A 12,004-nucleotide genomic window follows, 5' to 3' on the forward strand; every position below is an offset into this window, starting at 1 on the left:
AAGACTGAATTATTAAGTTTAAATATACAAATTATCTTCTCTACTGTGTAAAATTTAAGATTAAAAATATGTAATGCATTTCGTATATAGTATACACCATAACAGGAAATCTTGAACATTATACAAGTGTTCTATGATGCTACTGGGATGAATGTATGTTGCATGGTGCTGAAATGCAAACCACAGAAAATGGGCAGAAAATCATCCACCAAAGTCAAACATATGAACCAGTTGACAGGTTCCACCACTTAAGATTGGTTGTCTCAATGATGAATAAGAGGATCGATGCAAAACAGTGTATTAAGACTTTCAAAATGTGTTAACAAACCCCAACATTAAAAGGTAATATTCATCTCATTTATGTTTCAAGACATGTCATATGCAAGCAAGAAATATATCACCAAGTAACTAAATAGAATCAAAGAAGCATTGCTGAGGGTCAAAATGTCTGCACCCTTAAAGATGGCGCATATCATAATAAATTTTATAGTCCCCAGAATTATGAGTACTTTTCTTTCACAACGCTAAAACCTCCAATTGGGAACATGGCTCTAAGTCATTTCCATAAAACCATAAATCCAGGAAAGTAGTAGGTTTTCCTAATACACCATTCCCAGCAGAATTTTTCTCTTTCAAATGAGAAATGATCACCTCATCTGACATATTTAATTCCAAACGAAGTTACCTGGACAAATTGCTCCAAGAACAACTCTGCAACAATTACATTCAGCATATGTGAATAAATTGAGCAAAACAGAAACTAATAGAAAAGTTGCAAAGAAAACATTTACCAGCGAACCAAGGATAATTTTCAATCACCAGGACATTCATCATAAGTTTAACACTCTCTTGCATCTTCAAATAAGATTCGTCAAGAGTGCAACCAAACGAATTCTGAACTGAGGCGGCATCTCTTATGATTGCATAAAACTGGTCCCGACAAAGTTCTCGATTATTATATAATGTTTGTGACTCCTTTGGCAAAGATAAAACAAACAAATTCAGGGCATTGATGATACTTCTATGCAAGAAAACTTCATAATCTTTACTGATTCTTTTGACGGAAGAAAAAGAAAAGTAGACATAATAACACCAATATGAACTAACTTACTCGACTTTTGTAGTTGTTCCTGGAGTCCCTAGCTGCTTGAAAAGGTAAAGATACAGGCATCCCAATGTCTGCAGTTTCTGAAAGAACATTGGTGGTATTACATGCCTTGTACAGCTTAACTGAATGAAGTGTAGATGCCTGATGGCTGGCTAGTGATGCCTTCAATCGCTTCTGTAATGCAGGAAAATATTGTGTTAAAAATGGATGGTTTATGAGGCTTGAAAGGAGAGGCTCTCCAACTGCAACAGAAAACAAAACAAAAAAAGAATAAGGAAAGCATAGCATATTATATTAGAAAAGCAAAAATGACTGCTGATATATACCTATGCATACATAAATCGAGACATATGAATCCATACATACATGGATACATTATATATACACACATGTACATATATACATGGATAAAAATCTATACCTGAGTCTAATATTCTTCCCAGCTGTTCCATCAACGTGCATGCATAGAAGGAACAGTCGTTACTGGATTCAAACAAGTGTCTCTCGGTAAGGCCAACACCATACTGATGCTTTGAGAGGCGCTGAAGACTTAGAAGCTGGAACAAATATTGCAACTCTCCAATCAGAGTGGGCACCAACTTTTCAAAGATCAACTTGGAATGTATAGCTGCAAACCGTCTGAGTCTATTTATTGTACTTTTTGGAATACTTGAGCATTTGGACAAACTTTGAGTTGACCCAGTACTCTTCTTTTGCATAGAAAAACATTTTTCGTGAACAGAAGATTGGTGCATGGAAGTTTGTGCTAATTCAGCTGTCTTAGACTTTGATTTACGTTTCTGATCACATCTTTGCATAAGAGCATCCATATCCACTTTCAGAGGAATATTGCTCCTAGTCTTGGAAGAGTTATTGTCACCTGACTTATTTGACTCTATCTTTGCTAGGACAAAAGCACTGTCTACAACTGGATTTTGTGTTGGGGTAGGATTTACCCGCCTTTTCTGATGCAAGTCAAATTAAGGTCAATCATTAAAATGGTAACAGAATCCTGAATTTCAGATGCGAAATGAATTTGACAAAACCTCCAAAACAGAGAGCAAACTCTCTATCACATAGCAATGAGCAATGGTTTGAGCCAAAACTGAACCATGGTTTTAAAAGCTGAACATTGGTTTGGCTTAACTACAAATTTGGAAAGCAATTTGGTTTAGGTTTGGTTTGCCTGGGTGATTAACAACTCGGTTTAAGTTGTATCGATTTAACGGCTTATGGTTGACCAAGCTTGAAATTTCCTCTTACGCAACTTATAGAGTATTTTTATAACATAAATCATAAACCCTAAGACCTCTCTTCTAGGCTATCACTTCTATGTTTTACATACTTTAGAGTTCACTATTTTCGATTTTACTTCTTATGCAAATTATTTGCTTAACAGTTTCTAGTGTAATGGGTTTGGTTTTAAACGGTTCAGGTTTCAGGATCTCTTAAATGGCTCAGTTCAAGGTTTCAAGTTTTAATTTTTTTAACAGTTCTCGAACTAGTTTGAGCCAAACCGAGCTGTTGCATATTGATATCATACACACACACATATGGAAAACGGCTCCTTGAATTTCCTAATTCAGCACACCTAATAACAAGTATAAATGATACCATCTCAGTGGCTTCTTGCAAATACTCATTAGACTGTTACTTAAAAGGTTTTGTTGCTATTGTATACCTTCATAGTTTATAGCATATCCTAAAGTCCAGCACTTCATGTGCAACCTAAGGATTATAAGTATTTTCAGTATTGCCCAATTAGCCAGTGTAATATGTGATGTAGTTTAAATTCTTAATGAAATATAAGAATAACAATTTTCCTTTTCTTTCTTATATGAATATTCATGTAATGTCTTCTTAACCTATCTCCTTTTTCTTACTAATCCTTAGAGCAGCCATACAAAGCTTAGTTTCCTGTTGTTCTCTTAGGAATAAACTAACATTTTTTTCTGAAAAAACTAAAGTCAAGTTGTGATTGAAAGCGAATCTAATACTTCCATCTTGTTCTCAGTACTAGATTCTTACTTCTCCATGTAAACGAAAAAAAGGGACGTAAAATCCATATCCAGTTGAAAGCTCTTACTTTCTCGGTGATACAATACCTGTTTTTCAAACATCAGAGTCTCACTGAAAGTAAACCTTTTCATCTTACTTTTGCAGTGAGACAAACCTTTCCAAACCATATAAATAGTTACATATATGCAGACACATTAGCACCAAAACATCATTGAGAAATCAAATATAAGAAATAATCAAATGAGGAATTTAACAAAGGAAGTATGAAAAGAATTCATGTGAATAACAATATCGCATAGTATGAACTAACCGGCCGTGTTAATGATGTAACTGCCTTCTGAGTGGCAACATTGAGTCTTGGAAAACCCCCTAATGATGGAAATTCAGCATCGTAAGTATCCCCTTCATTGTTTGTAGGAGTATCTATTACAAAAGGAGAATTTACAGTAATGTGTTTTTCTTCAGAACGAGGAGTGATTTTATTTGATGAATTGATCACGTTGTGCGGTTCATTTTCTTTGCTTTCTGACTCCGAAAGTTGACTGAAAAACATGTCTGATTCAGATCTGATGTATTCCAGAAAGGCTTTAGCAAAAGATGAGCGATTTGTTTGTTGCATTTCTTCTTTCAACATGATAGCTTGTCCGTTATTCTACATTGATAAAGAGCAGACTCACAAAGAGGTTGGAAAATGAAGATATTTAACAGAAAAAGATCGAACACAATGCGGATGAGGAAGATGATGTTGTTGATGATGACAAAGGCGAGATGAAGAGGAACAAGAACAAGAAAAATCAAATAAAGATGGAGAAAGGCTAGAGTAACCATGCGAGAAGACCAAAATATATCGGAAAAAGAAAGACATACCAGAACAATACATTAAAGAAGAAGAACTATTACAAAAGAACCCAAGAAAGAAGAAGAAAATATCCGAAGAACACAAGAAAAACAAGAAACGATCAGAGAAGAGCTCCAAAAAGAAGAAGAAGAAGAAGAAGAAGAGAATCAGACGAACTCAAAGAAGAAGACCTGCAGATGACTTGATGAGGTTCCCGAGATCCAAGGCAGAAGGAAAGCCAAGAGAAGATCATCATCATCATTATCTACTACATCGTGAAGAAGCAACCTTTGAATGAGAGAAGAATCTGCAGAAGAAGAAGAAGCCATAGCTTCTTCTCAGTTCGATAGATGCAGACTGAATTTTGAAATTGTTCAGTCCAGTTTGTTCCCAGCCTTTGTTTTTGTTTTCTTTTGAAAGTTCTCAAAAATCTCTGCAATGTACTTCTCCTCGATCATATACTACTCTACTAAAACTATTTATTTACTGTGTGAGCTGCGAGCGAGCCTTGGAAAGTTGAACACACATCAGAATGTATATATGATGATAGATATATGCATGTATGCATGGATGGATGGATAGATGCATGGATAGATGCATGGATGGATGGATAGATGCATGGATGGATGCATGGATGGATGGATAGATGCATGGATGGATGGATGGATGCCAAATGGGTTGGAGTGATGTATGCATGTATGTATATGTGATGTCTCTCTCACTCTCCTAGTCTCTCTCCCTCACTCTATGGGTCTTTCGAAGTGTGGGTTGGGGTGGGCGTGGCCTGTGGGTTCCTTAAGCAGAGGAACTCACTCATCCTTTTCATGTCCCGTGTGTCTACTACTAGCACCACCAGAATTCTCTTTGGGTTCTATCCTCGCTCGTCCACGCCACCATGAACACATCCTGCATTCAGATGCCTCTCAAAATTCTAGGTTCGAATCCGCATCGTTTACCCACCCACGATTGTCTCATTACCCAAATCCCTTTGATAACTTTGTCATTGTGCGATTTTCAACGGCATTGTGGTTTTTTTTCTGTTTTTTAAGGGGGGGGATGTTATGAAACTCACCAATGCCTCATCATGTATGTCTGTAGCCTATGGGAATTCCTTTACTGATAGTTACAAACCTTAGATTTCCTACTCATCTTATATCTTTCTCTTGTTCACTTTGATAAGCTTCGATTCAGAAAGTTCAATCATTGAAACTTCAGCAATGATTAATCACATTTTTCTACAATAACCACTTTTCCTCATGAAAGGTATAAGTCATGGCTGACCTCAACTTGTAGGGAAACAAATAGACACGCCTATAACTTGTCAAAATAATTGATAAGTGAATAAATATGCATATGCTTACAATGGAATTCTAAGTGTCTATTGTAGATATATTTTTGAAACCTTACCAATGTATCGAGGTTTATTACCGTATGTAAATGGTTGTATGCCATGTCATGTTTTATAACTAGTAATTGCACAAACTTGAACCCATAACCATATGCTACTACATGCTTGCCCTATCGGTTGTGGGCGTAGCACAAGTTCACGTAGCAATGACACTTACCGGTTTCACTAAAAACTCACCCTTCTGGTCATACCATCATGAAGTAACAATGCTTACTTAACTCCGGTTGATCACAAGGGGCACTCTGTTTGGAATTCAGCACCCAAAATCCCACCACATATAGGATACATATAGGGGCTTGAAATGTTTAAGGAGTCTCTCATGTGTTAATAATAATAGCCAATGCACTCATACCCAAAACCCAATCGCTATTAATGTGATACATTATTGATTAATGGTTTCAAATCAAATACATTTTTCATTAAACTTTAAACTATTTGATTAAATTTTCTTCCATCTACATTTTGAATTGTGAGTCAAATTTCATAATTTCAGCCAACTTTCTTTTCAAAGGATTCTCACAGCCATGGTTTCGTGGTGACTTTAGAAAACAAACAATATTTTCATTAAATCAACATCAATGAGAAGACCAGACTGAAGATGAAGAATGTTTCTTTTTCACAGACCTTCACAAATATTGATTATTTCCTACCCAAAACTTAAAATCAATAAAGCAATGAAGAACATTAGGATGATCCCTCAAAACTTCATTATTATCAACAAACAGCATATAACAGACGTCACAAAATTTTAAACTGCACTAAAAAATACATACTACACAGATAAGAATGACCACGTCTTAAATTAACTAACTGAACATAATAATGGCAGCCAAACAGAGAATAGACATCTAGGAAGCCAGAACGCACCTCTCAAGGTGTTTAATGAATACCTTGAACCAAAGAACAAATTGAGACCATTTTAGAAGTTAAATATTAGATTAGAACAAACTGAATAAAACCGTTTTAAGAAAGATCAAATAAAATGATCAATCAATGACAAGAAACAAAATATTTGTTAAAGCACTACCCAAAAAAAAAACAAAATTTGCCATCCTGGTTTTCATCTATTTTGCCTCTTCACTTGCATCATTTCGCTTTTAATCAACCTCCTCCATCTTACTGCCATCAGCATCAGCGTCTTCCACAGGAGTGTCAATATCCTCATCAGCATCAACAGAAGCTGCAGCATCATCATCAATGCTCAATCCTAGTTTCAACATACGATGAATCCTGTTGCCAAATGTGTTGGGATCATCGAGACTAAATCCTGAAGTGAGAAGTGAGGTCTCAAACAAAAGCAAAACAAGATCCTTCACTGACTTATCATTCTTATCAACATCAGCCCTTTTCCTTAATTCTTCCATTATCAGGTTCTCTGGGTTTATTTCCATTGTCTTCTTGGAGGACATGTAGCTAGACATGCTACTATCTCTTAATGCTTGGGCTTTCATAATCCTTTCCATATTAGCTGTCCACCCGTATTCACCAGTTACTAAACAACACGGTGAATCCACAACTCTGTCAGACACCACAACCTTCTCTACTTTGTCCCCGAGAATATCCTTCACAACTTTGCAAAGAGGCTCAAATTTGGTCTTCAATTCTTCCCTCCTCTTCTTCTCCTCATCAGAGTCTTCCAGCTTCAAACCTTCCTTCGTGGCAGAGACAAGTTTCTTCCCATCAAACTCTTTCAGCTGTCCAACAGCATATTCATCAATGGCATCAACCATAAAGAGAACTTCATATCCCTTCTTCTTTAACTTTTCCAAGAAAGGGGAGTTCTCAACTGCCTTCTTGCTCTCACCAGTAATGTAATAGATATCAGTCTGTCCCTCCTTCATTCTTGTCACATAATCTTTAAGGCTTGTCATTTCATCACCACTCTTGGTGGAGTGGTATCTCAAAAGCTCAGCCATTTTTGCTCTATTCTGGCTGTCTTCATGAACACCCAATTTGATGTTCTTTGAGAAAGACTCATAAAACTTGTCATAATCCTCCTTATTCTCAGCAATCTCAAAGAAAAGCTCAACACATTTCTTCACTAGATTCTTACGGATAACCTTTAGGATCTTGTTCTGTTGGAGCATCTCACGAGAAATGTTGAGAGGCAAATCTTCAGAATCAACAACTCCCTTCACAAAGCTGAGATACTCAGGAATGATTTCTTCACAGTTGTCCATGATAAATACCCTTCGAACATAGAGCTTGATATTGTTGAGCTTCTTCCTTGTATCAAAAAGATCAAAAGGAGCTCTCTTGGGCACATAAAGCACAGCTTTGAACTCCAATTGACCTTCAACAGAGAAATGCTTCACTGCTAGATGTTCTTCCCAATCGTTGGTCAAACTCTTATAAAAAGCAGCATACTCGTCCTTAGTAATATCATCAGGTTTCCTCATCCAGATAGGTTTCTGCTTGTTACAAACTGACCACTCGTGAGAAACTTCCTTGATTTTCTTTTTCTTTTTCTCTTTTTCTTTTTCTTCTTCTTCAACATCTTCAGCTTTACCCTCTTCTTCTTCCTTGGTTTCTTTCTCCTCTTCTTCCTCATCATCAGAAACCTCCTTTGTCGTTGTCTTCTCAACCCACAGAGAAATAGGATAGCTGATGAATTCTGAATGCTTCTTTACCAAATCTTTCAGACGCCTCTCTTCAAGGTATTCTTGCTGCGAGAGACAAACAATGAAATCATTATCAATCGTATCTCTGAATCAGATATATCAAGATTGAGCAATAAGAATCAAAATCTGATTTGTTATTTAATTTCCCTAAACAAGAAACGAATAGCGTTCTTATTATTACAATTCTGGTTTGACTGCAGTTATTGTTTAAGCAGATCAAAACACATATCACTGCCTTACCTGATCCTCCTTCAGGTACAGAGTGATCTTGGTACCTCTACCAAGAGGCTCTCCATCATCTCTGGTGACAGTAAAGGAGCCACCGGCCTGGGATTCCCAGATGTATTGCTCATCATCATTATGTTTCGTGGTAACAACAACCTTCTCGGCCACCAAGTATGCAGAGTAGAAACCCACACCGAACTGGCCGATCATACTCACGTCAGCACCTGCTGCAAGGGCCTCCATGAACTCCTTGGTTCCAGAACGCGCAATAGTACCCAAATTGTTTACAAGATCTATGAAGATGAATCGAATTAAAAGAACAAATGTCAGTATGTATGCACATAAATACAGAAGTTTGAAATGATCTGTCAGCACAAAATCTACGAACACTTCGCGTAATCACCTTTAATACCAACAGCTCCAAAAGCAAAGAATTGATGAAGAAAGAAAGATTTACCTGCTTTGGTCATTCCAATGCCACTGTCAATGATGGTAAGAGTGTTTGAGGCTTTGTCAGGTATGATGTGAATGAAAAGTTCGGACTGAGAATCGAGCTTCGACTTGTCTGTGAGACTTTCGAAGCGAATCTTATCCAGGGCCTGAAGTTTATTTAAACAACAACACATGAGTACAAGAATAATATCGCATGAGCAGGCCCTCTTAAATATAGAGGGGCTGAAATCACTACAGACAGAATACTTTAAAAACTTACAATAGAAGAAAGTCTAAAGACATAGATCTGGTTGATACAACAAGAAAAGATAAAAAATATGAAGCTACAAATACATCAACATGACAAAAACATCTTAAATTTGAATATTGAACAAACTTGGCCATTGAAAAAACATAGAATAGAAGGAAATGAAAGAACTTCAGTCTGTAGTAGCTAGTAGTAACAAATAATGAGAAAACATATATATATAAGCACGAAAGAGAAGAAAACTAAGGACAGAAACCAGTTCAAAGAAACCATCTTGGGGAAACTCAGCAAAAAATGAAGAGCAATGAAAGACGAGAAGAAGAGGAGGAGGAAGAGGAAGAAGAAGAAGAAGAAGAAGAAGACGTGCTTAAAAGAACTATTGAAGGAAAAATGAAACAGAAAGTACAATGAAATGAAACTCACATCTGAGGAGTTACTGATGAGCTCTCGCAAGAAGATCTCCTTGTTGCTGTAGAAGGTATTAATGATGAGGCTGAGGAGCTGGTTGATCTCAGCTTGGAAGGCAAACGTTTCAGTGTCGGACGCCATAGCTAGCTAGCAAGCGAGCTCGCTTACTGAGCGCAAAAATAAAAATTTGTGAAAGACAGGAGGCGAAAACGGGAGGAATCGAGAGCAGGTGAGGGCGGGAGCTCCTCAGATCTGAGCGACAGAGAAGAAGAAGAAGACGAAGATTGGGAGAGAGCGAGAGACAGTGTTAGAGCGTGAGAGGAAGCAAAAGATGCAGAGAGAGAGAGAGAGAGATATAGTAGAGTATGAAGTAGGGCAAGAAGGGGAGGAGAAGGGGGGGGGGGTTGTTTCTAGAATGTTCCACGAACGGCCCTCTTTGTTAATAAAAGTTTGCCCTAATAATAATACATTCATTTTTTTCCCTCCCTTTCATTCTCTTTTCTTCTCTTGGATTGAGATGGCATGGCATGGCATGGGGCCTGGGCCATAGCATGGCATGATAGCATGGCATGGCATGGGCATGGCATGGGGTGCTTTCCCACGCAACTAACCACCCCCCCCCCCCCAAGGCCTCATAGTACATATGTTTCGTACTCCATGCTTTGATCGAGCACGCACTCATACATACATATTGCTAGGAAGGATCAACCCATTTGTGATTTCATCGCCTTGATTACACCTACGTTGCGCATATATATATATATATCACACGCTCCCTGCTGCTTCTTTCCATTCTCTCAAAATTATGATCCTTACTTGAGGCCTTTTGAGTTTTGATTTGAGTGATTTATACACTACGGCAGGATCCCTTTGCACCTTATCTCCGCAATGTTAGTTTCTTCAGTTTTTTAGTATATCGAGCTGTTGTGTAAGATATCTGAAACCATTTGAGGTTGATGTGTTTGTCTAAGACTCGTGTCGTTGCTGATCGAATGTCCATACACCATCGATTTTTATTTGACTCTCTTTAAATCGTTAACACGCTTACCATCCATCGAGCGATTTCTTCTCACTTATTCAATAAATTGAGGTGAATGAATACATATACTTGGTTCGTATTAGTTTTAGAACCTCTACTAAAACAAGATTTTAATACTTTAATGTGAGCACCTATGTACAATGTCTTTGACATGTTTTTTCCAAAATATCTTTGAGTCATTTTAGTGGCTTATGCATGTATATTATGTTGGAAAATTTGGTCCCTCCGGATGGGTCGAAAGCACGAGCCCGATTGGATGGAGTCGATAAAATACCAACTGAAGGGATAAGTTGAATCAGTCGATAGTTAAGTTGGCCGAAGACGAAAAATCGACTAACCGACAATCGATTGATTAGCCAAATCGGCCGAATCTGACTAGGCTATATTTGTAAATAGCCTATATGTGCCCATTATGGCTATATTTGTAAATAATTGTATATGCACATGACTATAATATATAGTTAGGGCAAGTAGTTATGATTAATTATGTTGTCATTTAAACTGGTGCATTTTGTGGGTGCAACTCGAGAGAGTAACATGTGTGTAGGAGAGAGAGCGAGAGCGAGAGTTGCAACTTTGTTGTAACCGTCTTCTGACGATGAGGAGTTCGAGGTTGTTGCCTTTATAGTCTCCTGTGTATTTACCTCCTACCATAGTGATATAGTTCGGAGTTTGTGGACTCTCGTGGTTTTTCCCTATCAAGGTTTCCATGTTAAAAATACATGTGTCTCTGTACTTTCATTTGTTTGTCTTCTACGTTTTTTGTTTTCTATCATTTCAATCTTTGCACCCACGTACACACGTGTATCAAACGGTTGTGGTCAGTAATGTGTTCACATATGCACAATGTCTACAGCTTTTAGTATTTGACATGTTTTTCCCAAAATACCGTTGAGTCCTTTTAGTGGCTTATGCATGTATATTACTCCAACTTTAGCAAATACAATTGAGTTTGAATATGGTAGAATACCAAGAGAAAACGATATTCATTATCTTTGACGTAGGAGTGATTATGTTTAGAATCAAATCATCTAAGGACACTTAATACCCAACGAACGATGATCGAAAGCTCTCCAAATTCATGTAGGTTTTCTAGGTTGCTTCACCACCACCTTGCTCAATTTGAGAGCCCGTATACATATGTATATAGATGGGAATGAAGCTTTAGGGGGTTTCATATTGCAAGCTCATGTGACAAGGGACATATTATTCGTTCCCCAAAATATGTTTTGTGTCAAAGTTTGTTTAATATGCATTATAAGAAAATTACAACCCTCTAAAGCTTGTTCGCTTCTTTATGTCTGGGCCTATATGACATAAGTTACTCGAAGGGAATAACTACTTCATCGAATTCATTGTTGATGTAGCTCAAAAAGCTATGGGTGTATGCAATTTATCCCAATTCAAGCATCTTTGGTCTTCATTCATTGTCACATTGCAACAAATTTGTTGTCATGATACTGCCCAAAGCCTTATTTCTTTGATAATGGTAGAGATACATGTCTCAATATTTTCAAACTTATATGCAAATTAAGGGATTCCGTCATCAGTGGCAACTCCCATGTTTCTATGGAGAACAATAAACTAGGCATTGCCAAAGCAACCTATCATGATGTTCATGAACAATGGATATGAACC

General features: G+C 37.4%; 2 protein-coding genes across 2 annotated transcripts; both read right to left on the reverse strand.

Moving 5' to 3' along the window:
* Window positions 1-405: 405 nt before the first annotated feature.
* LOC147847588 (uncharacterized) lies at window positions 406-4,320 on the reverse strand. Its single transcript, XM_087339016.1, has 6 exons — window positions 4,157-4,320; window positions 3,438-3,779; window positions 1,530-2,073; window positions 1,112-1,350; window positions 792-975; window positions 406-711 (listed from the first exon to the last, which is right to left on the reverse strand). Exons 1-6 carry the CDS (start codon window positions 4,292-4,294, stop codon window positions 653-655), a joined length of 1,506 nt encoding a protein of 501 aa, XP_087195142.1. The 5' UTR covers window positions 4,295-4,320; the 3' UTR covers window positions 406-652.
* A 1,999-nt stretch (window positions 4,321-6,319) lies between these two features.
* On the reverse strand, window positions 6,320-9,483 carry LOC147847589 (heat shock protein 81-1-like). Its single transcript, XM_087339017.1, has 4 exons — window positions 9,343-9,483; window positions 8,677-8,818; window positions 8,235-8,512; window positions 6,320-8,039 (listed from the first exon to the last, which is right to left on the reverse strand). The coding sequence occupies exons 1-4, from the start codon at window positions 9,466-9,468 to the stop codon at window positions 6,471-6,473; spliced, it is 2,115 nt and encodes a 704-aa protein (XP_087195143.1). The 5' UTR covers window positions 9,469-9,483; the 3' UTR covers window positions 6,320-6,470.
* Between the last annotated feature and the right edge of the window lie 2,521 nt (window positions 9,484-12,004).

The sequence above is a fragment of the Azolla caroliniana genome, unplaced genomic scaffold, assembly GCF_043228905.1.
Source record: "Azolla caroliniana isolate FFs.n. ecotype wild unplaced genomic scaffold, voAzoCaro1.0.p SCAF_839, whole genome shotgun sequence".
NCBI classification, from domain to species: domain Eukaryota; kingdom Viridiplantae; phylum Streptophyta; class Polypodiopsida; order Salviniales; family Salviniaceae; genus Azolla; species Azolla caroliniana.